At 40.8% G+C, this 25,320-nt stretch overlaps 1 protein-coding gene across 1 annotated transcript; it reads right to left on the reverse strand.

Annotated features, from left to right (window-relative positions):
- Positions 1–209: 209 nt before the first annotated feature.
- LOC108701075 (deoxynucleoside triphosphate triphosphohydrolase SAMHD1) lies at positions 210–25,320 on the reverse strand. Its single transcript, XM_018235244.2, has 16 exons — positions 25,177–25,320; positions 22,900–22,976; positions 19,539–19,731; positions 18,457–18,518; positions 17,536–17,712; positions 16,339–16,454; positions 15,984–16,048; positions 15,425–15,562; positions 14,354–14,457; positions 13,845–13,953; positions 13,600–13,691; positions 4,555–4,670; positions 4,341–4,480; positions 2,722–2,811; positions 1,632–1,736; positions 210–437 (listed from the first exon to the last, which is right to left on the reverse strand). Exons 1-16 carry the CDS (start codon positions 25,318–25,320, stop codon positions 210–212), a joined length of 1,956 nt encoding a protein of 651 aa, XP_018090733.2.

The raw sequence follows: 25,320 nt of genomic DNA on the forward strand, positions 1-25,320 counted from the left end.
AGCGCAACTCCGCAACCTTACGCTACCCCTGTGCGCAACTTCGGATTTCAGTGTCCATGTGTCAGTCCTATCCTAAGTGATATATATATATATATATATATATATATATATATATATTTATTTATTTATTTATTTATTCTTTACCCCCCTATTGATGTCACCAAACATATTTCAACCCCATTCAGTGACATCTACTCCTGTCCATGACATCACAGGTTGGGGGAAAGCGTAAGCAGAAAAGTCAAGCAGGAGTTCCCAGCATGCACATCACTAGTCTCCATCAAATTAGAAGCACAGACCTGGCGAACTGAGAATCCTTTGTCCTGGCACAACTTTTTGAAGGCCTTCTTGGAAGCTTCCAGTATATTCTCATCAGTTTTTTTGCAGTAGGCGCGGATGATCTGTTCTGAGAAATTCTCTAGAAGCAGATTGGAGACCTGAGAATAGAAGTAGACGGGTGTGTATTTGGTTAAATGAGCCCCAGTTATCTTTGATTGGTTTGATATAACAAATGGAGAGCAGCTCTGTGATTACACTGCTGTAGGCACTGATATTTAAAGCAAATTTTCTGGTTACATAATGTAAATTGCGCCATCCTGGAGAACCTGGACCCATCGGAGAACCTACAGGCTGGTGCAAATTGGAGTGACCCAAAAGCAGGTGCTTATTTTTGAATTCCAGGCTTGGAGACAAGTTTTGGTTGCAAAAAAACAGATGTACTGCCAAACAGAGTGTCCTGTAGGCTGCTAGTCCACATAGGGGCTACCAATAGCCGATCACAGCCCTTATTTGGCACGCCATGGAAATTTTTGCATGCCTGTGTTGCTCCCCAACTCTTTTTATTTTTGAATGTGGCTCACGGGTAAAAAAAGGTTGGGGGCCCCTGATGTAGAGAGTGATACATTGAGACATTTTGCAATTGGTTTTAATTTTTTTTTTATTATTATTATTGATTTATTTAGCTTTTTATTCAACAGCTCTCCAGACTGGTATTTAAGCAATCTGGTTGCTGGGGTCCAAATTAACCTAGCAACCATCTGATCTGAATAAGTGACTGAAAAATGAATAGAAGGAGTCAGGGACCCCAATTTGAAAGTTGGAAACAGTCAGAAGAAAAATGCAAATAATTTAAAAAACTATAAAAAAAATAAATAATGGAGACCAATTGAAAAGTTGCTTAGAATTGGCCATTCTATAACAAACTAAATGGTGAACCACTCCTTTAAAATCCACTGGGTGAGTATCATCTTAGACGGGGAGGCCTATTTATCAAAGTCCGAAGAAACTACTCTGACCAAATCCGCATGTTTTTTTTTCTCCTTATTTATCAATACACTTTCCCCAAAAGAGGGGAAAATACCCGAAAAAATCGTGGAAAAAAAAAAGAATTGCACAAATTTTTGGGATTTTCCACCTGAAAACTTGTGGGGTTTTTTCCCACTAAAAATTAGGATTTTATAGTAAAAAAAAAAACACAATATTTTTTTCCTGGTTTTTGGCATTTGGAGTTTAATAAATAACCCTATTAGAGTATTCCAAAGAAATGAAAATATACAAAAATGCGCTTAGCAGAGATGCACTGTGTATACAGTGTGGGTTTTGGTGAAGGAATCATTACTCTTGTGCCTCACCTGTCCTTTCTCGATATGAAATACTTTGCTTGGGTCATTCTTGCTATAGAAGTGAACTTTATCTATGGGATTTTTTTCTTTCATTCCATAATCCATACGGAACACCTTCATTAAACAGGAAAAAAATAAATCTGTTGAAGGGAAACTATACCTCTCAACATTGCAGGTCTCTATAAAAATATATCACATAAAACAGTTCATTTGTAAGACATTTTGGTATAAAGATTTTTGTTAGGAAAAGCATAATTTTCTGACAGTATGCACCCTTGGATAATCCCATATACAATCTGCCATTTTTAATAATTAAATCCTTCGCTATGCTAGGTAACATCAGCCAATGAATAGACAGAGCTTGGTCTTCCACTTCCACGATATTCCTGTTCCAATCAGACGCTTTAAATAGGGCATCCCAAAAGCACAGACCACACAAAGGACAAGGGGTAAATTAGGGGTATGTGTGGGCACGACTGATTGGGATATGACTAAAATGTTTTGTATTCTAATATGCCTTGGGGGTCAATTAGTAAGTCCGAGGGGATGGAAATAACCATATTATAGAAGATCAGTATACTCTGTATTCAAGCTGGGATTTTTTATTTTTGTAATAATATTAGAACAGTCTAGGGATGCACAGAATCCAGGATTCGATTCAGGATTCTGCCTTTTTCAGCAGGATTCGGATTCGGCCGAAGTAAAAAAAGTAAAAAAAAAACGTTTTCCCCTTCCCACCCCTAATTTGCATATGCAAATTAGGATTCTGATTTGGTTCGGTATTCGTCCGAATCTTTTGTGAAGTCTAATGAGAATATAACTTCACCATCTCTGGTTATAAATAAATAAGGGTCTGCATGCTTCTATTCCATGACTGCACAAGTGGAATGTGATAATTCAAATATAACTACAGTGGTATAACTAGATGTTACTGGGCCCCACAGCAAATTCATTTTAGGGCCCCCAACATATCCAGAGTTTGTCCTGTTTTGCCAATTTATGTTGAAATTGCTCATTAATTAGAGGCCCCTGTGCCTCCTGGGCCCCCCTGCAGCCACAGGGTCTGCTTCTTCTGTAGTTACGCCCCTGCATTACTTACATCTACCACAAAATCCTCACTGGTACATCTCATATTGGGATCTACTGTAGCAACTGCTTTGGCCAGTTCTTCCAATAACTGGTTTTTATCCTGCAAAAGAAACACTATAAATAATATGCACGTATATGGACCAAAAACAATCACCAACATGGACCCAAACAATCATTTTTCATCTTATCAGGAATAATTCAGATATCAGTCATACTAGGTGGTACATCCCATCAGTCGAGGAGCACATCGATCCAGGGTATGTGATCTGTGGCTGACAGCATTATATACTTGGGCTACATACAGCCCATGGACCCCAAGTGTAAAACGCTGTCAGCCACAGATTACATAGCCTGGATTGATGTGCTCCTCAGCCAATGGGTTCACACTTTTTTTTTTTTCAGCTCAATTGTTCACCAGAAATAAAGACGTTTTTTTCAATTACTTAGCATCTTTTATTTTTTACTGTTTTTTCCAAAAAATTAAAGGGGAACTATCGCGAAAATGAAGATTTAATATAAGTTTTAGCGTACTGAAATAAGAAACTTTCTAAATACAAACCATTAAAAATTCTGTATTGTTTTTGAAATAATCAAGTTTATCTTCACTATCCCTCTCTCAGCATCTGTTTCTCCACATTCAGGAGTTGGGTGTCAGATGAATGAACCAATATATCTTAGGGGGGCTGCTTTTGCCTAGAAGATGTGCTAGAGCTCACGCTACTAAAATCACTAGAATTCCTGTCTCTCTACATGCAGAATTGTTGAAAAGGGCAGTTATTTTGTTAGATTATGTTTGTACTCGAATCAGTCTCAATTTGAGTGAGCTCTAATACATCTGCTAGGATAGGGAGCCCCCCTATGAGATATATTGGATCATTCATCTGACACCCAACTGCTGCAAGAAGACAGAAGCAAGAGCAACAGATGCTGAGAGAGGAAGAGTGAATGTGAACTTGATTATTTCAAAAATAATGCAGAATTTTTAATTGATTGTATTTAGAAAGTTTCTTATTTCAGTGTGAGGAAGCTCATATTAGATTTTCATTTTTGCTATAGTTCCCTGTTAAGTTTAAAGTTTAATGTCCCTGTCCCTGGTGTTTCAGTCTGACAGCTCAGTAATTCAGGAGCAGACTCTAAACTGTTACATTTAGTTGATTCATTTCTCAGCAGCATCTCTGGAGTATTAGCAACTATTGTATCAATTCTAACAGCTGCCTTTAATAAAACCCAAAGATTCTGCTCAGCAGGGACACAGATAAGAAATGTATCAACTAAATGTATCCATTTAAAACAGTTAAAGAGTCGGTGACCCCCCCCACACCTCATAGAAGGTGATAAATGAAACTTTACACTTCAATGTTAGAAAAAAAGTCAGACATAGAAAACAGAAAGTAATTGCAAAATGTCTTTATTTGTGGTGAATAATCTGAAACCAACTGAACTGTGTTGGAAGGTGAACAACCCCTTTATTATTATTATTAATATTATTTGATTATGAACATGTATGTTTAGAGCTTCACCATACTGCGCAGCGCTTTAACATTGAAATCAGTCAGATTAAGCCTACCCTATTGCAAATTCAATATTACAGTATGAAAACACAAAAGATAATGAGTACTAGCACTATACCAGGGATTGTGTGTTGTTTGGATTGGGAGTTGCTTCTCCCAAGTATTTGTAAAACTTGCGTTGTACGATTTTCTCCAAGATTTTTTTGGCATCAGACAGATTGTAATCACTTGAATACAGAATCTGCAGAAAGATTGCATCTGAAAGAGAAATTGTAATATTTAATTTTTTTTAAAGGGCAAATACTTGATAGGCCTCTGCTATAGGAACTCACCTGTCAGTTTAGTATAAGCAGCCATATCATCCACAGCTTCAGAGATGGTAAAGGATCTTCCATTTGAACCTTCTATCTGAATGTATTGGTCGGCTTTTCTAAAAGCTTCTCCGATCCTGTATGTAAATATAAGCACACTTGGGTGAGAGCAGCTGATATAATGGAGAGGTCTGCTGGGAAGCAGTTATTCATTTTTTTATATAAGAGGGTACAAACAGGGGGCATGGTTTGGCGCTACATGTAGGAGGACGCACTAGAGAGTTGCTCTGACTCCCGATCCCAAATATCCTGTGAACATCAGAGACCTGAGTTGGGAGCCCTGAGATCTCTGATGGGGCAAAACCAGGCGCAGAATCGAGCTACAGAAGCCGCAGCTATGCTGGAAAGGTTTGGCCGTGATGCGCGGCAAGGCCAAGATGGCAGCGACTGACCCGACCCCAACGACAACGATGATCCCCAGCCAGCAGAGCCCACGCTTAAGGATCTCCGTACTAAAATTAGATCATCTAATGAAGCTTGCACATCGCTGATATGTGCAAAGACCGAGGAGATAAAAGTGGAACTTTCTATAATAAAACTAGACCTCCATAAGCTGCGAGAGTGTACCGCCACACTGGAGCGCAGAGTAAGCTCGGTGGAGGATGTGTGCAACCCCCTGGCGGAGCGCATGCAGCAACTGGATAAGGCGACACATACTTGGGCAAGTAAATCCGACGACCTGGAAAACAGGCTCCGTCGCAATAACCTCCGGTCCATTGGGTTCCCAGAAAAAGATGAAGGAGGTTCCCCTGAGAACTTTATCGAGGCCTGGCTGGTGGAAAAATTTGGAAGAGAGGCCTTTTCAACCGCTTTTGCAGTTGAGCGAGCACATTGGATACCAACTAAGGCTCCAATTCCAGGTGCGGCTCCGAGACCAGTCATCACAATATTGCTTAATGCCAGAGACAGGGACTCCTGAGGGAGCTCGTATATCAGTATGCCATCTTGTACCCAGCTCAGTTAAGGGTGATTGCAGATAACAGCTCGCACTTCTTCACCTCTCCACAGGACCTCAGCGACTGGACCGATACAAAGAAGAAGAGGGAAGCCTAGTAACCCGGGCATGTTTCCAAGCTGAGCGTACATCGTTTCATCCCCCGGGCATTACGTGGAAGTTGTGACACCACAGTCAGGTCGTATAAATCTGCCATGTTACTGTTTATCATTATAATCTTTCAGTTGCTCGAACTATTGCTGCAGGGGCCATATCCCACAGCTTCTGTTCTCCTTACAGGAACTGTTCTCGTTATTCATGACTTTCTTGTTTATTCCCAATTGCTCAGTGGGTAACTCCTTAATCGCTATGGGATCGGGCGAGTGAGTAACTTTTTTCGGAACTGCGGTGTTGTTCCTAAATGTGGCCAGTGTTAAGCTTAGCACATGGGAAAAAATGGCCACTCAAGTACCCCCGGCAAACGCTGATGTTAATTGTTATTGATGGTTATGGGTTACAAATCTGCCAGGAGTTGGGGAACTGGTCAGTTGGGGAGGGGGAACGACTTTATGTTTGCAAGTTGATAAGGGTTAATGTTCCTGAACAAAGGTTCAAATATGATATGTCTGATCAATAGGTGCAGCTAGGGCGGATGCCCTAATAGGTACACGGGAGCATCAATAGTAAAAAAATTTCAAAAAGGAAAAATGACGCGGTTACTTAGCTTGAACGTCAGAGGGCTAAACGATAGTATAAAACGCAGACTAGTTATGGATTTTGTTAAGAAAACTGGGGCTAACATAATTATGCTACAAGAAACCCATCTAGTTGGCAGTAAGACCCTAGCCCTGAAGAGACCTTGGGTGGGCTGGTACTACCATGCGGAGTACTCTAGCCACTCCTCAGGGGTAGCAATACTTATCTCCCGCAATACTCCATTCAGGGCTGTAACAATCAAATCTGACCCCAAGGGGAGATACATATTCATACATGGCTATATCCAATCCCAAGAGGTTATTCTAGCGTGTGTATATATACCACCCCCATACCAGGATGCATGTCTGGTTCAACTCATTGAATTTGTAGCAAACTATCCGCATGCCGAGGTAATTGCCATGGGAGAATTTAATGCACCACTAGAAAACACTGTGGACCATCTCAGAAGGTACAGTCAGGTTACCAAGATAAAGACACGAACATCAAAGCTCTGACTGACATAGACACCCAGATAAACAACAGTTTTCATGCTACTCCATGTCCCATTCTGTGTTATCCTGTCTAGACCTTGCCTTCTTGAGCCGTGGGGCACTCCTAATGCTCCAGAACGTGAGATACCTGGTCAGGGGAGTGTCGGACTATGCTCCTCTTGAAATCCTTTTGGGGCTGGGAGCACCTCTTAGTAGATCACGCTGGTCCCTTAACCCAAACTGGCTGAATGTGCTAGACAACTTCCAGTCCATTGAGGATGAAATCCATGAATTTCTGGCCATAAATGATAGCACAGTAGACCACTTAAAGCTATGGGATGCCTTAAGGGCATTTCTTAGAGGGCAATTTAACTTTGAAATCAATGCCTTTAAAAAACAGCATAAGCTCCAGCAAAGCCAGCTGGAACAAAAAGTATCTGAAGCTGAAATGGCAGTAACACTTGACCAGACTCCAGATAAATTTAAGGTCCTGCAGGTGGCTCAAGACAAATATGCAGAGTTGATGAGAGAGAAAGCTCAGCACTCTTTGAGCTTCATGAAACTCAATGTAAGAGAGTGTGGAGAAAGAGCAGGTAAACTGCTAGCTCATCTAGCCAGAAAGCAAACTTTTCCTCCAGCAATAACCTTGCTAAAAACACAGGAGGGAGCGCTAACCTCTGACCCCATTCTAATTCAGAGTACCCTGTCGCACTTCAATTCCACTCTCTACGTGTCTACCCTTGACAGCAGCTCTACTAAACTAGTAGACAACTTTATTGAATCAGTGACACTGCCCTTACTAGCAGACAGCCATAGGGAATTCTTAGAAGCAGACATCTCTCTGTTGGAGCTTCAGTAGGCAATTGACTCGTTTCCCTTAAGGAAAGCTGCTGGAGCAGATGGCTTACCCATTGAGGTCTATAAAAAGCATACCCATACATTGGCCCCAGTCCTACTAAAAGTATACAATGAGGCAGTCAACCCTCATCCCAAAACCGGGAAAAGACCAGACACTACCGGAGTCCTATAGGCCAATCTCGCTTCTCACAGCAGACGTTAAAATTCTTGCTAAGTTCTTCCCTGGTTGAGGAGGATCAGTTGGGCTTTATGCCAGGGAAAACAAATGCCCTCAACATCAGACGTTTATTATATAATCTTACCTTTGACTATACTAATTCAGGCACTAGAGCCATAGCTGCATTGGATATCGCCAAGGCCTTTGACACGGTGGAGTGGCCTTACCTGTGGAAGGTCTTGGCGGCATTTGGTATAGGCCCAAAGTTTGTAGCACTGGTGCAGCTCCTATACAAAGCCCCTATGGCATCTCTCAGGGTCGGTAATGGAGACACTCCCCCTTTCCCACTCTCCAGGGGAACGAGACAAGGCTGCCCCCTGTCACCCATGCTCTTTGCTTTGGCAATTGAGCCCTTTGCAGTTGCAGTCCGTCAGAATTTAAATATCCAGGGCTGGAGGTCAGCAGCCCGAGTAGATAAATTGCAGCTATATGCAGACGATACCCTCATCTATTTGGGCGACAGGGATAAGTCAGTCGAGGAACTCATGAGGCTATCGGACACCTTTGGAAAAATCTAAGGACTGAGAGTCAATAAATCCAAATCAAACCTATTTCTAGTTGATCCCCCACAGCCTGACGAGAACCTGACCAGCAGTGAACTACCAATTGTCCCCAAGTTTACTTACCTGGGGTAGATATTCCTATGCCTCTTGTGACTCTTTATGTAGACCTAAATATAACTCCACTACTTGCCTGGGTGGAGGGCAGATGTGCAGCATGGAGTAACTTGCAGGTGGGACCGAATACACCTAATAAAAATGTTTGTTCAACCGAAAATCTCATATATGTTGTGGCATTGCCCCAGGTCGCCAACCCAGTCCTTCTTTAAAAAACTAGATGGAATAATTAGAGGGTTTGTCTGGGGTAAAGGCAGAGCTAGAATAGGACTCCCTCTTCTGAAGTGCCCTAGACACGAAGGCGGGGTAGCCCTCCCAGATTTTCAAATTCTATATGTAGCTGTGCAGCTGTCGCATGTGTGCTCACTAACCCTGAGTAGCCCGTGCACACCTCTGTATAACAGCTGGCAGCAGGGGGGCAAAATGCAGCAGTCTGCCTGGCAGGCCCTACTAAGTCTGCCCATGAGGCCTGAAAGGAGCCAAATGAACCAGGAATCCAGATCTGCAGATACAGCCACCAAAAAAATCATGCAGAACACAATAATAGACCCTGCTACCCCTCTCTGGGTTAACAAAGCCTTAGGTAAATTAGCCGAAATGTTCCCCCCATCGTGTTGGTTAGAGTGTGGAATTGTAAACATTGGAGATGTGTGGGGGGAGGAGGGAATGAAATCATTTGCAGCCCTCAGGCACCAGTGCAATCTACCAGCTGCCCAATGGTTAACCTATAACAGAGTTAAAGTGTATCTAGGGAAGAGGCTCTCCCCCATTAAAATCGCAGAGAATCCGATGTTAAATTTAATGAAACAAGGCCCATTGAAATGTAAGATCTCAACTATGTATAAGCTTATCACTACAGCCAACGTGAGTTCCACTAGTTTAAAATGCAGACCCCTATGGGAGAGAGATGTGCGGGGACCTGACAGATGCCCAGTGGAAACTAGCACTTAAGACCCCCAGGATGGTCTCAAAGGATTGTAGACATGAACTTCTCCAGTTTTACCTGATACATAGGGCCTATTATACAAAAGAAAAACTGCATAAAATGTTCCCAGAGATATCCCCACTGTGCAACAGATGTAAAACGGAAGCTGGATCCCTCATACACACTCTGGGTATGCCCGGCACTGCAGCAGTACTGGAAAGAGGTCCTGTATCGTACAAGTAAAGCTATAGATACATTGGTCCAAGCAGACCCGGTGTTATGTATATTAGGGGTGAATACAGACCAAAGTATGCTGGTAGAGAAGAAACAGCTGTTAACTAAAGCGTTATTTCAGGCCAGGAGGCTTATAACTAAAAATTGGAAAGTGGAAACACCCCCATCCATAGAGGACTGGGTAGAGGCAATGCAGGATGCCTGTTAGTTAGAGCAGCATATATATAAGAGAAGAGGGACACTTCAGCAATTTACAAGGATATGGGCCGTGTGGATGGCAAGTAATATGGACATGGATAGCCCAACGTGGGTGAATCAGATTAAGGCAACTCATGAAACGCTGGGAATTTTAGCTCAGACGAATACTTTTGCCGTGTAGGTAGCTTTCAGCCATGCCTCAAAAATTTCTATTTGCTGGTTGTAAAGTGTGAGAATATGTTATACACATACGAAATATACTGTACTGTTGATAATCAGTTGGTAAATGATGTTGACTGTGTATTTGCAGAAGCACACCAATCTGTGAATTGGGCTTGGAATGTACATGCACTGTTGTGTAAATTGTTGCTTTTCTAACTGTTCAATAAACTTATTTGAACCAAAAAAAGAGGGTTTGTTTTTTTAAGGTTTACCTATCCTTAAAGGTTATCTGACTACCACTTCAAGGCATTTTCGGTTTAATGGCTATCTATTTGGCTTTATTTCTATCTACTTCTTCCAGACCCTTTGGCTTTATTTCTATCTACTACGTCCAGACCCTTTGGCTTTAAAGCTATCTACTACCTCTAGACTCTTTGCCTTTATTTCTATCTACTAGCTTTAGACTCTTTGGCTTTATAGCTATCTACTAGTCTAGACTCTTTGGCTTTATTTCTATCTACTGCTTCCAGACCCTTTGGCTTTATAGTTATCTACTACCTCTAAACTCTTTGGCTTTATAGCTATCTACTACCCCTAGACTCTTTGGCTTTGTAGCTATCTTCTACTTCCAGACCCTTTGGCTTTATAGTTATCTACTACCTCTAAACTCTTTGGCTTTATAGCTATCTACTACCCCTAGACTCTTTGGCTTTGTAGCTATCTTCTACTTCCAGACCCTTTGGCTTTATAGCAATCTACTACCTCTAGACTCTTTGGCTTTATTACTATATACTACTTCCAGACCCTTTGGCTTTATAGCTATCTAATACCTCTAAACTCTTTGGCTTTATAGCTATCTACCTCTAGACTCTTGGGCTTTATAGCTATCTACTACCTCTAGACTCTTTGGCTTTATTTCTATCTACTGCTTCCAGACCCTTTGGCTTTATAGCTATCTACTACCTCTAAACTCTTTGGCTTTATACTGTAGCTATCTACCTCTAGACTCTTTGGCTTTATAGCTATCTACTATCCCTAGACTCTTTGGCTTTGTAGCTATCTACTACTTCCAGACCCTTTGGCTTTATAGCAATCTACTACCTCTAGACTCTTTGGCTTTATTTATATCTACTACTTCCAGACCCTTTGGCTTTATAGCTATCTACTACCTCTAAACTCTTTGGCTTTATAGCTATCTACCTCTAGACTCTTTGGCTTTATAGCTATATACTACCTCTAGACTCTTTGGCTTTATTTCTATCTACTAGATTTAGAATCTTTGGCTTTATAGCTATCTAACCTCTAGACTCTTTGGCTTTATTTCTATCTACTGCTTCCAGACCCTTTGGCTTTATAGCTATCTACTACCTCTAAACTCTTTGGCTTTATAGCTATCTACTACCCCTAGACTCTTTGGCTTTATAGCTATCTACTACCCCTAGACTCTTTGGCTTTATAGCTATCTACTACTTCCAGACCCTTTGGCTTTATACCAATCTACTACCTCTAGACTCTTTGGCTATATTGCTATCTACTAGCTCTAGACTCTTTGGCTTTATAGCTATCTACTACCTCTAGACTCTTTGGCTTTATTTCTTTTTTTTTTTTTTATTATTATTAATTTTTTATTTTATTTATTTCTTTGGCTTTATAGCTATCTACTACTTCCAGGCCCTTTGGCTTTATAGCAATCTACTACCTCTAAACTCTTTGGCTTTATAGCTATCTACTAGCTCTAGACACTTTGGCTTTATAGCTATCTACTACCCCTAGACTCTTTGGCTTTATAGCTATCTACTACCTCCAGACCCTTTGGCTTTATAGCAATCTACTACCTCTAGACTATTTGGCTTTATAGCTATCTACTAGCTCTAGACACTTTGGCTTTATAGCTATCTACTACCTCTAAATTCTTTGGCTTTATAGCTATCTACTACCTCTAGACTCTTTGGCTTTATAGCTATCTACTACCTCTAGACTCTTTGGCTTTATAACTATCTGCTAGCTCTAGACTATTTGGCTTTATAGCTATCTACTACCTCTAGACTCTTTGGCTTTATAGCAATCTACTATTTCAATACCCGTTGACTTTATGGCTGCACACTACTTCCAGACCCTTTGACTTTATAGCTATCTGCTACCTCTAGACTCTTTGGTTTTATAGCTATCTACCACCTCTAGACTCTTTGGCTTTATTACTATATACTACTTCCAGACCCTTTGGCTTTATAGCTATCTAATACCTCTAAACTCTTTGGCTTTATAGCTATCTACCTCTAGACTCTTGGGCTTTATAGCTATCTACTACCTCTAGACTCTTTGGCTTTATTTCTATCTACTGCTTCCAGACCCTTTGGCTTTATAGCTATCTACTACCTCTAAACTCTTTGGCTTTATACTGTAGCTATCTACCTCTAGACTCTTTGGCTTTATAGCTATCTACTATCCCTAGACTCTTTGGCTTTGTAGCTATCTACTACTTCCAGACCCTTTGGCTTTATAGCAATCTACTACCTCTAGACTCTTTGGCTTTATTTATATCTACTACTTCCAGACCCTTTGGCTTTATAGCTATCTACTACCTCTAAACTCTTTGGCTTTATAGCTATCTACCTCTAGACTCTTTGGCTTTATAGCTATATACTACCTCTAGACTCTTTGGCTTTATTTCTATCTACTAGATTTAGAATCTTTGGCTTTATAGCTATCTAACCTCTAGACTCTTTGGCTTTATTTCTATCTACTGCTTCCAGACCCTTTGGCTTTATAGCTATCTACTACCTCTAAACTCTTTGGCTTTATAGCTATCTACTACCCCTAGACTCTTTGGCTTTATAGCTATCTACTACCCCTAGACTCTTTGGCTTTATAGCTATCTACTACTTCCAGACCCTTTGGCTTTATACCAATCTACTACCTCTAGACTCTTTGGCTATATTGCTATCTACTAGCTCTAGACTCTTTGGCTTTATAGCTATCTACTACCTCTAGACTCTTTGGCTTTATTTCTTTTTTTTTTTTTATTATTATAAATTTTTTATTTTATTTATTTCTTTGGCTTTATAGCTATCTACTACTTCCAGGCCCTTTGGCTTTATAGCAATCTACTACCTCTAAACTCTTTGGCTTTATAGCTATCTACTAGCTCTAGACACTTTGGCTTTATAGCTATCTACTACCCCTAGACTCTTTGGCTTTATAGCTATCTACTACCTCCAGACCCTTTGGCTTTATAGCAATCTACTACCTCTAGACTATTTGGCTTTATAGCTATCTACTAGCTCTAGACACTTTGGCTTTATAGCTATCTACTACCTCTAAATTATTTGGCTTTATAGCTATCTACTACCTCTAGACTCTTTGGCTTTATAGCTATCTACTACCTCTAGACTCTTTGGCTTTATAACTATCTGCTAGCTCTAGACTATTTGGCTTTATAGCTATCTACTACCTCTAGACTCTTTGGCTTTATAGCAATCTACTATTTCAATACCCGTTGACTTTATGGCTGCACACTACTTCCAGACCCTTTGACTTTATAGCTATCTGCTACCTCTAGACTCTTTGGTTTTATAGCTATCTACCACCTCTAGACCTTTTGGCTTTATGTCTATCTACCACTTATAGATATATAGAAGTGCATCATACTTGGTATAAAATATTAATACTCTTACATTATCTCAATGACATTCACAACTCTGTGGTGGCAGGCTCTTCGGTAGAGACCATAACGTGTATAAAACATATTGTACAGGTTCCAAACCTCCTACAAAAGGTGAAAAGTTTCAGTTTTAGCAGCAGGTCAGAAATGTTTACGCTATACACAGGACAGAGGAAATTAACTTTCCAGAATGATATGTAGTACGTTGAAATATCTTATTGTTATTATGGGGAAATATTTCTTAGTGAACATGCTTACCTTGTCTCGGACACAAATGTGTTTCCTGTTACCAACATCACAAACTCGGACAAATTTGAGAAATCTCTTATAGTCAAAATTAATTTGAATACCCAGATGGTAACAGTCCCTGTTGAAATGCAAGAGCATAGTAAGGAATACAAAAAAAAGTTAATAGCTTGAATGCTATTGTTTGTGTTATATAGGTATGTTGCATTCTAAAATGCGAAAATTACTATGCTGCCCCCTAGGCACCTAACCTTGGCATGTCAATGCTAAGGTGAGGTGTTCAGGGGGCACCCTAACTCTAGAACTATATAGACATTCTAGGTAAAGTTATAATTCATAGATAGAAACATCTCAGTTGGCTTCTACAATCAGTTACTTATTCATTGTAGATGTAAAGGCTAAAGCTGTTTTATGCCAGTGATAATTATCACTAGCTGGTTTAGTGCTTTAGACAATCATTTAAATTAAACTTTCACTGGAGTTTGTCTAAAATTCAAAATGTTGTTTCTCATTAGCAGTACCTGGCAAAATAGTCAAATTTATCCACATCAATGCCGTTTTCTTTATTAGCCACAATTTCATAAAGGAATGAATTCTTTTCTGGTCTTCCTGCATATGGCCACACCTAGTGAATGAATGGGAGAAGGAAAAAAGTTTACAGAATTTGAATATATAGATTGTACAGTATACTCATATTAACACTACTCCAGACCCCACCCACTTTCAGATAAGCTCTGTCCTTTTTGGGGTTTGCAAAATGAGACTGTCCAGCCTAAATAAGAATAACTGGGAGTTGTGATATGGAATTTGAGACCACTGTTTTCTGCATTGCATTTAGGGTTGCCACCTGGCCAGTATTTTACAGGCCTGGTCGGTAAAAATGATGGTTGATCCCAATGTTATTAATAAGGAAAAAAAAATATATATATATAAGAAGGCCGGTATTTTTTTCCAGAAAAGGTGGCAACCCTAATTGCATTAGAATGCTATCCCCTTGATAAAGGTTATTGCCAGAACATCGGGGTGCTATTCATAGTATTTATACACCAGAGCCATCCAACAGAAACCCCTCACCTCCACCTGTCATGGTGGAGATGATAACAGCTGCCTTACAAACTGGGAACTGTGACAGCCGATAAAAAATACTCAAGTGAGGGTTTTAGTTTGGAGACCTTCGCCTACACAAAGTTATAGGTTATTATTCCCCATACAAGAAGACAGGAGAGGGCATGGCATAGTAGATATGGATGTTCCTGTAAGCCACTGTAAGGACTTTTGTAGCAGGCATAACTCCTTAGGTTTGTTTATACTCTGCACAGAGAGATACTACACAACTAGGGTTAGTATAGGTAATCATCAGTAACAAAGCACAGTTCGGCAGTCTCCCAAGTTGGATGGTTACTGTTGCCATTACCCTACTAAACCTAATCAACTCTTCCTGCCTACAAAGCTCTTTGCATGGGCAAACTAATGCGCAGGACTCAGGGTACCCTCCGCAATATGAACTCTTTAAACATTTCTTTGTGTGTGTCTCTGGGAAAGCACTGCACAATGACAGTGAAATAACACCATGGCCAGGCAAAAATACTTACTCCTTGCTTCAGTTCGTTCGACATTGGGCAGCCCATTATAAGCTCTTTTATAAATATTAGGTCTTTCTCAGATATTTCTCTCTCTAGATTGTTGGATGCAATTAGATGATCAAACATTTTTACAGATACTTCTTCATGCTAAAAAAGAAAAAGAACAAAGCCAGTATTAGATTAAACATGCAGAGAAAAGCCTTCTGAAAAAAGACGGTATTCACATGCCTCATGTTCTACACATACACTGCCTGAAAACCAAAAATGACAGTTCTTAACCAACTATGGATCCAGAACTGCTGGTTTAATAGCACAGATACAGTCTAGTAGGTCACAGCCATATGCCCAAACTTGCACACAGCATATTCCCATCTTCTTTTATCCCACTGGTGCAAGATATTGGCTTCTGAGGCGACTCTAAATATATCTGAAAAAAATTAAGTAAATATACAGAAAGTGCTCCCCTAAGCACACTTGGTCTGTACCTTGTTTACTTCTCTTTGAGCAAAATGGGATTCAAAATCACTTTCTCCAGGGAAGATTGCTCTGTAACAGCTGGAAAGCTCACCTTAAATTCTGGCTTTGTGTAGGTCGTGAATTGTTTTTCAAACAAATGTGAAAACGGCCCGTGACCTAAAATAAAAAGTTAAATTAAAATGGTAACAAATTCTCTTATGGCTGATGAGATCACAAAAGTGCAAATGATTTCCATCCGTGTAGGACTAATTGCTTTATTCCTTTAGAACTGCTATATGTACACAAATAACAAATCAACTCAGCTGACACTGTATACATAAAGGCAAATAATAATCCCATATCAGGTAGTATACATAGATGCAGAGGTTTCATTATCAAAACAATGAGGAATGATCACTAAAACCAACTTTGCACTGAGAAGAGTAGGCAACAGCACTGGTACTTACCCAAATCATGGCAAAGTCCTGCTATCTGTACACACAGTATATCTGTGTCAGTAATGCCAAGATCTGTCTGTCTGTCACGTAACTCTCGGGCGAGACATCCTGCCAAGTGACCTACTCTGTACAAGGAAACAAAACATTAAACAGGGACATCTGGGAATAAAAGCCACAAAAAATGTATTAATCCTCCACTGTAATCAACATTTCCATTTACCATATGGAGTCATGGCCAAGAGTAAGGCAAAAACAATTGAATCTTTTATTAAGTAGTGAAGACTACTACATGTCACATGGTGCTTATCAACTCTCTGCTTTGTTAGTTTGGAAGCAGTAGTATAACCATAGCAGTCGCAGGGAGGACCAGACTGTGGGGTCAGCTTCCTCTATAGCTAATAAAAAAACTCTCCTCCTCAGTCGCTCCTCTTGCCGCAGAGGAAGGGGAAGCAACTCAGATGGGAGAGGGCGGAGCCGGGCAGAATGTTAGCTGGAGTTGTGGCATGGTGTGGCAGAGTCAGTCAGGGCATGGGTGGGGCAGGGGCAGGATGTGGGTGGGGCAGAGGCAGGACCGGAAGTGGGCAGGATGAGGATATGAGTGTGGCGGATTTTTTTGCATGGGGGCCCGGCGCACTCTAGTTACGCCACTGATTGGAAGATTACTCATCTTTCTATTCAGGCCTCTCCTATTCTTATTCCAGTCTCTTATTAAAATCAGTGCACAGTTGCTTGTAGTTTGGACCCTAGCAGCCAGACTGCTGAAATCAGAATTTAAAGAGCTGCTGAATAAAAAGCAAGATAACTCAAAAGCCACAAATAAAAAACGAAGAACAGCTTGTCTCAGAATATCACTCTCTAAGTAATAACAGTGAACAACCCCTTTAAGTTACAATTTGTATTACATTATAGTATATAAAAGTCATGTTAGATGTGTATACAAGTTTGAATGCAATACTCACTTTCTTGGACCCATGTTGTATTCATATGCTTTTTCTCCATGAGATTACTCCCATTTACAACAATATAAAAAGTCATTTATAAATAGGATCACTTTAAATGAGGCACCTTGAATTTGTTGGGGTAAAAGCATTGTGATAAATAAGGTGGGAGTACACTTTACCTTTGAACATCCTTCTTCTTTGTTCAGTGTATACAGCTGAAAAATGTGTGTGTTATAAAGCATGTGAATAACATGTATAACCTCACCCAATGGAGTGCTCAAATCTGTTGTGAGAAGCCCCAGGGAAGACATAATAGATTCCTCCGAGCTGTTTGATGTATCTCAGGCGCTGAAACTGAGGGGTGTCAATGATACGGACTAGCAGAGGGTGCAACTCAATGTGACCATGTACTGGATCATTGAACACCTGGACAGTATAAAGAGCAACTATGTAAGACAGTAAGTTATTATAGAAGTTGGATTCTGAATATAAAATTGCAATAAAAACAAGTCAAAATAAAAAGAGGACAATTGCCCTACAGAACTGAAGGATAAAGTGTAAAGACAAAGTAAAGCTGGCCAAATCAATGTGCCAATGTGTTTCTCATACAAAGCATTTCTAGCAAGGATGGTCAAAGGGAGGAAAGTTTGAAATAAGGCTTGAGGAAAATGGCTGAGAGGGCAGGAAAGGGGTGGAAATGGGAGGAAGGAAGAGACCAAGAGAGAAGAATGGCAGAGTGGAAAGAGAATATTGGGAAGAGAGATGGAGAAAGGAAAGGGCATGATTAAAGGCCGAGAGTGAAAAGTTGGAAGGAAGAGAGGCGGGAAAGCAAGAATGGAAATCAAAATGGGAACTGGACAGACAAGGAGTAAAAGATGGAAGAAGAAAAAAGGGAAAAAGAGGGAAAAAGTGTAAGAACTCAACCTGATGGTCTAGTGACTCCTAGGGGCCAGCGGGGACACCCGCAGTGCTGATCCTTGTGCGGCGATGCTCACTTCTCCTATAGTGCACGCTTGTTTGCGGGTTAACGTAAAAATTCAAGTAAAGGGGGCCTTGGGCAATACTCAGTGCCCAACATAAAAGGTCTATTCGTAGTTCCTTGGTGTGATTTCTATCTGTTACTGTTGTTTTTGACCCTGCCTGTTCCTGACCAAGTCCTGTCTTGCTGCCTGTCCTGACCTCTGCTTGTATTTGACCATTCTTCCTGATTCTGTAATTACACTGCTTTGTTATTGACTTCACTCTCGTCTGCCGATACGGTACTTCTCAGCTCTCTTGATATTGACCCAGCTTGTGACCGACCGCGCTTGTCTCCTGGATTTGTACCGCTCTGCCAGTTTGATATTGACCCGGCTTGTGACCTGACCATGCTCTTGCTTCCTAAATCTGTACTGTCCTGCTTGTTTGGTATTGACCCGGTCTGTGACCCCCGTCTACGCTCCTTGTTCTCCATTTCTGTATAAAGTGCAGTTTCCTTGCCTGCCCAGAACTCTCCCCCTGGTCTTCTCATATTAAGACCTGGCGGCACCCGAGTAGCGGAGGGCTCCTCCCGAAGTGAAAGGTGGTTGTTAAAGGCAGAAGGCTGAGCCATGCCGAGACCTGGGGGTTTGTTCTGGGTTTGGGATACCAATTGTAACAAAAAAAAGAGTAAGTAGGTGTTGAAAGGAAAATGATAGAAGAAATACTAAGGCACAAGGAAGGGAGTGTGAAGTGTTGGAAGGCAGTTATTGAAGGGGCAGAAGGCAGGATAGGCTTTGGAATCCAGCCCAGGTGGAAGACTGCAGCTTGTTAAGACCTCAGACAATTGTGTGTCAGTTGGGGACACAAGTGTTCAGGTGACGGTTAATGGGAACCTACAGTTACTGCAGGGAGGTAGTCTGAGAATTTTGTGCTTTATATGACAGGAATGAGGGGAATGATTAGTAGTTGGGAGACCTCCCCCCAACAGCTGATGGAACTCTGCTAGTGTATTACTCACTACAACTGGAACATGTGTATGTGATGCAAGTGAGACAGAAGAAATATTTATTAGAAGTATATGGGAGATTTGGGCCACCAGTGCTCCAGTCTGTGCCACTGCCAAAAAGTGAGAGTTGTTTCACATGTTCCTTGGTTCATTGCACCTGTATGTTCCATGTCTGAATTTTACCTCTCCAAACAGCTTTCCAGTGACAGAAGCCCGTCAGCCACGGGTGTCCCTGTTACATGGTGGTGGTGGTGGGGGGTACAGTATACATTTAGTATCCCAAAAAAGAGGGGGTTACCTACCACCTTTTCCTGGTTGTGATGGGTGATTTCCTTAACATCTACAAGTTTCTGAGCACACCCATAAGTGAGTGGCTGAGGAAAAAATTCAGAATCTGCTATGGGATACGGAGGTCCCATAAGGAACTTGGATTTGACACTGAGCAGGAAGGAGGCACCACCAGAACCCAAGTTACCATCTTGCGTCTCACACCATCTAGGGAGGTAGGAACGCCTGGTGAACAGGGCCTCGAGCCCCAACTCAGTACAGAGAGACAGAGCAGTCACACATAGAGCTGAGTGATGCCCAGCAGATGAATGAAGCCAACACTCCAGTGTGCATATGTGATATGCCACCAGGGGATGAATGAGTAATAAGGGTACTGGCAAAACTTTATCACCCCACAGTTACAATTTACAAAGAGAAGGAGCTTATTACCTGCCCTGCCATACCCAGCTAATAACCAATAACCCCTCATCCCCAACCATAGAGACATTTCCTGTCCTTGAACTCTTGTGTTAAGAAACAAAAAAAAAATGTTCAGCAAAGTCAACATACCTTGGTTGGTTTTGAAGGGCTCATCTTGTAATGAATAAGACAGCTTTCTACCACACAGCTGCAAAAAAAATGACTAGGTATAGGAAAGCCTTGCTCAGGATAATGATATTTATAAATGTGTACAGTAGTAGTGGCCAAGCCAGTCGGGTGCCCTAGGCAACCTGGTCAGCCACCTCGCTGGACTATTGAATGTGATACATTTCCACCATGGTCAATTTTTTATATAAAACATGAATATGCAAAGTAGGGTTCAAGTGAGGTCCTGTATTCAGTGCATAACTAATGTATAGGGATTAAGATAAATATGATGTTACTTTTAGTTTTGTAGGGCTTTCTGTATGAAGGCAAAAGTATTATACAGGTACGGGATCTGTTATCCAGAATGCTTGGGACCTGGGGTTTTCCAGATAAGGGATCCTTCTGTAATTTGGATCTTAATATCTTGTCTACTAGAAAATCATGTAAACATTAAATAAACCCAATAGGCTGGTTTTGCTTCCAATAAGGATTAATTATATCTTAGTTGGGATCAATTACAAGCCACTGTTTTATTATTACAGAGTAAAAGGAAGTCATTTTTAAAAATTTTTGGATAATCTGGATAAAATGGAGTCTATGGGAAACAGCCTTTCCTTAATTCAGAGCTTTCTGGAAAAAGGGTTTCCGGATAACATATCCCATACCTGTATAAAGTTCCACTTAACATCAAGGTGCCTGAAAGTCTTTGGGGTAATGGTACATCGGGCATTTTTGTGCATTTGAATTGCTGTGTTTTAAGTAGCCCTATAACATCTCATAGACACTAAAACTTGTCTGCAGGTTGGAATTCTGAGCTGTGTGCCATCAACCATTGCATGCCCCCCGTAAGACTGTAACAATAACTAATTCTCCACCCACCAGCTCATATCATCATTGCAGATACAACTGGCCAAGGTGCTATCTCGCAAGCAAAGTAACAGCCAGGCAACAGCATAGTAACTATGTTTTTGGATTCAACTTGAAAACTCTTTCATTTTTTATGTTTCCTTTGAAGAACTCTTTGCTTTCATATCATAGCTGCATTGATTCATTTACCCGTACACAGTGGTGTAACTAGGGGACCAGGAGCTGTACCCAACCCCCCTCAGTCTGCCCCCCCCCTGGTGGGACATGCAAACTTATCTTCAGGCTTCCGACAGTGACTCCAACGGGCCCTACTGAGGGGTCCAGCTGCAGTCACAGCCATTGCTCCCGCAGTTGGGTGCGTAGTATAAACACCATTTTTTGCATTTTGCTTCCCGCCTTGCAAGTTGCAGAATTGCCACAGGTCACATTTTGGGAGTACCTAGACCTAAGTTCACCCCTTCAATGTATCACTGCCTATTTGTCTGTATGTATAAGCAGCAGGAACCAAAGGGGCTTCTTTGTCCATTAGTGCTCTTGTACTTCTGTCCAAGATCTAAGTACATGACCCCTACTGCCTGGCTAAGATTGAAAAAAAATACTTTCAAGCTTTTTTGGAAATTAATATAACCACCTATGTTAATGTGCAGTTGTACTACTCTGACAAGCAGGGAAGCTGATGCATAGCGCATTTATATACATAGGGATTTACATAAAGAGCATTTAAAAGATAAATGTTGAAATCCGTCAGCAACTCTCAGTATTAGAAAAACTGCTTTGTTTATTGTAGATCTAATACACTACATGTTACGTGCATAGTCCTTTATCAAATGTAGTACTCGCTGGACATTGCTCTAAGCCCGTCCAAAGGTACACATTAGCTCTAATATGCTGTATTTTATAATACATTATATATAACTAGACATTAAGCCCGTTAAATTAACGGGCGCTAGAGGTCCGTGGGGCACATGCGCAGTAGCGCAATCCCACGGACACGGGGACTGGACGCAGAGACACTTCAACTTTATTATATAGGATTATATATCTATATATATTTAGAACAATAACTATTTTATTAGTTTACCTTTATATAAGCCCATGACTAAGTGCTCTTGGATCATGAAATGTGCGAGGCAAATGATGGTGTTGGTGTTAAAAATTTTTGGTTTTAATATACTTTTATTTGGTGACTGAAGTGAACTTTTTTGAGGACTATACAAATACCCATAAAGATATTTCCTCTTTACACTTGATAAAGGGCTAGTAAATTTGCTGCACAATAAACAAACAGTTTTTTTAACACTGTAAGTTGCTGACCGATTTCAACATTTTCTTTATTTTTGATCGGCAGTTGGTGAAACACAGACACTTTGGGGCCGATTCACTAACTTCGAGTGAAGGATTCGAAGTAAAAAAACTGCGAATTTCGAAGTGTTTTTTGGGCTACTTCGACTATCGAATGAGCTACTACGACCTTCGACTACGACTTCGAATCGAACTATTCGAACTAAAAATCGTTCGCACATTCGACCATTCGATAGTCGAAGTACTGTCTATTTAAGAAAAAACTTCGACCCCCTAGTTCGCCATCTAAAAGCTACCGAACTCAATGTTAGCCTATGGGGAAGGTCCCCATAGGCTTGGCTAACTTTTTTTGATCGAAGGATATTCCTTCGATCGTTGGATTACAATCCTTCGAAACGTTCAATTCGAAGGATTTTATCGATCGATCGAAGGAATAATCTAAAATCCTTCGACTTCGATATTCGAAGTCGAAGGATTTTAATTTCCAGTCGAATATCGAGGGTTAATAAACCCTCGATATTCGACCCTTTGTGAATCGGCCCCTAAGTGGATCAGGAGCTATCTTCTTTTTTATTTAACTTTATTCAGCGCTTATCTAATACAGGGTGTTTATTTGCACCAAAAGAGAAATCAACCTACTGAATGAATACGTCTGAAAGCACAGAGCACAGCGGGTAGATGTATCGAATGGATTTCTGATCTCTTGGATTCAAAACCTAGATGCAGTAGAAAATATGAGTAAGTCGATTATTAGTATAATAACATTTAGTAGCAACAAGAGAAACATGTACTTACCAAATGAGAAGGTCTGAAAGCGCTGAACACAGTGGCAGATGAGTTTTTCTCCTGCTGAAACCCTTGGATCCAAAATGTAGATTTAGGACAAAACAGCCAGGGTTCAAGTATAGATTTTTATGCCATCAACTTTAGGAGCAAATTCTCAATGGGCACAGGAGAGGCCAGGAAAGAAGATATTTTTGCCTTCTGGACCTTGCAAAATATCTTCACCAACAGACCAAAATTTGTATCCTATGTCCAACTTGAGACAAATTAAATGATGCAACTGGAAACTGAGCTCTTCTTTATAAAGGGAGGGACGATGCAATTTGCCATGGCACCAGGTGAGAGATAAAAATAAATTTTTTACATGATATGTTTACCCGTGACACAAACACATTACAGGTACGAGGAAGCACTGCTGCATTTTAGCATTTCTGTTAAAACCAAAACTCCAAACTTGTCCTTGAACGTGTATCGACTGAACAAAGTATATGTTTTGCTTTAATATCTGTTATTTAGCATTTGTTTCTCATATGTTTCACAAAACAATGTATTGATACAACATGTAAAATTCTGTTGAACATTTGCATAATTCTTACTCAATTCTAAGAGAAGAAGAATGTACACTATGACATTAAACCCGACTCCTCCTTCAGGGCTTTTCATCACCAGGACAAGTACATAAACTGAACAAATCTGTTGGTAGTAGTGATGGGCGAATTTATTCGCCAGGCACGAATTTGTGCGATTCGCAGCCAGCGAATAAATTCGCGAAACGCCAGCGAAAATTCGCTGAAAAAATTTTCAGCGTCAAAAATGGGCGCCGGCGTCAAAAAACGGCGCCGGCGTTGAAAAACCACCCATCACTAGTTGGTAGTAACTGTCTGTAATGTGCATTATAATACACAAAAGCCATAAATATCTTGTAAATTATATCCTTATAAACGGTGAGTAGTGATGTCATCAGTTATAAACGGTGAGTAGTGATGTCATTTCTGTCACATGACTCACTAAAACTTGTGTATTATAATAAATAAAGTACCCCCAGTTGTAAAATATGAGGATATTAGAAGTTACCTCGGAGTTCCATGACCTGTATAAAAACACTCGGCCTTCGGCCTCGTGTTTTTATATGGTCATGAACTCCTCGGTAACTTATAATATCCTTATATTTTACAAGAGGGGGTACTTTATTCACTATATATACACTGGTGCCGCAGTTATTATGTATGTATGTGTTGTTGGTCTGTGCATAGTCTAACCTTACTATGTATATTACCTTTCTTTCCTATTACCCTAGTAACACTGGCATCAAATACAATTTTAACTGGCTCTGCTAGTGGCAACCATTTTGTTGATTTATACACACACACATACTGTATATACACAGGTTAGTCATGAGCTCTCATGTATATTCTGGTCTGCAGGTGCTAATCAATACAGTATAATCTTCTGTATATTTTTGAATACTGGAGGTGCTCTTTCTGCAGTTTGACATTGTGGATAGCAGTAAGTCAAGCCATAAAATACAGTATTGGAGGAATGAAGCCCATTTATGGCTGACATGTGGTTAGGTGGGGCCCCCCTTCCCCCCAGGTGTAGCCTAGTCTCTCACTCCCCAGCCCCCAGGTGAGAACAATGGAGGGGGCTAACATTGGAAGAGAAAAGAGGGACAGGCTAGGGGAGGAGTGCTAGTTTGGAAGGGTTTTTAAGGGGATGTACAGTAAAATAATTCAGACTTACTATAATACCCCAGCACTTTATTGAGGCCATGAGGGCCAACTTAACAGATATGTTAAGGAGCGGAAGAGTCAGGTGTATAGCATCGACAAATATAATACAAAGGAGCAATTGGCGGGGGCCATTAACACCTAGGGCATAGTGAAGGCCAAGAAGAAAGTTAACAGGGCCATGCAGAAATTCATGTGTTCCTCTGGTTTTGGTCTGATAAAGCATAAAATATAAAATGTAAGTAGACACAGCTGTATAGGGAAGTCGGAGTGCATTTATCAGAGGGAGGTTTGGGTTTGTTCATTGGGTAGATGGGCCATTGGAAAAGGATAGGTGGCACCCCTCCCCTTTTTCCATTGGGTGGCATCAGTGCGGCTCTAGGAGTTGGTCATGGTGCAGGCGTACCTTTATGGAGTCGCAAGTGCGCATCAGATATGGACTGCACGGTCTTGTCTGAGGCATGCAGGAGACTGGGTTAGCGCCATTTATGCACAATGAGGGAGCAGGGGGATGGGCTAAAAAGCGTTCACGGAGGACGCTCGGCCCCAT

This window comes from Xenopus laevis, chromosome 9_10L (assembly GCF_017654675.1).
Source record: "Xenopus laevis strain J_2021 chromosome 9_10L, Xenopus_laevis_v10.1, whole genome shotgun sequence".
Classification (NCBI taxonomy): domain Eukaryota; kingdom Metazoa; phylum Chordata; class Amphibia; order Anura; family Pipidae; genus Xenopus; species Xenopus laevis.

What these genes read in the sequence shown, in the direction of transcription:
- LOC108701075 (XM_018235244.2), bottom strand. Translation starts at nt 25,320, where the DNA reads ATGGGGCCGAGCGTCCTCCGTGAACGCTTTTTAGCCCATCCCCCTGCT. An exon ending in AGGACTTTGCCATGATTTGG is followed by an intron (nt 16,049 to 16,338) that starts GTAAGTACCAGT and finishes TTTTTATTTTAG; the next exon opens with GTCACGGGCCGTTTTCACAT. An exon ending in TTCATATCGAGAAAGGACAG is followed by an intron (nt 438 to 1,631) that starts GTGAGGCACAAG and finishes TTCTATTCTCAG; the next exon opens with GTCTCCAATCTGCTTCTAGA.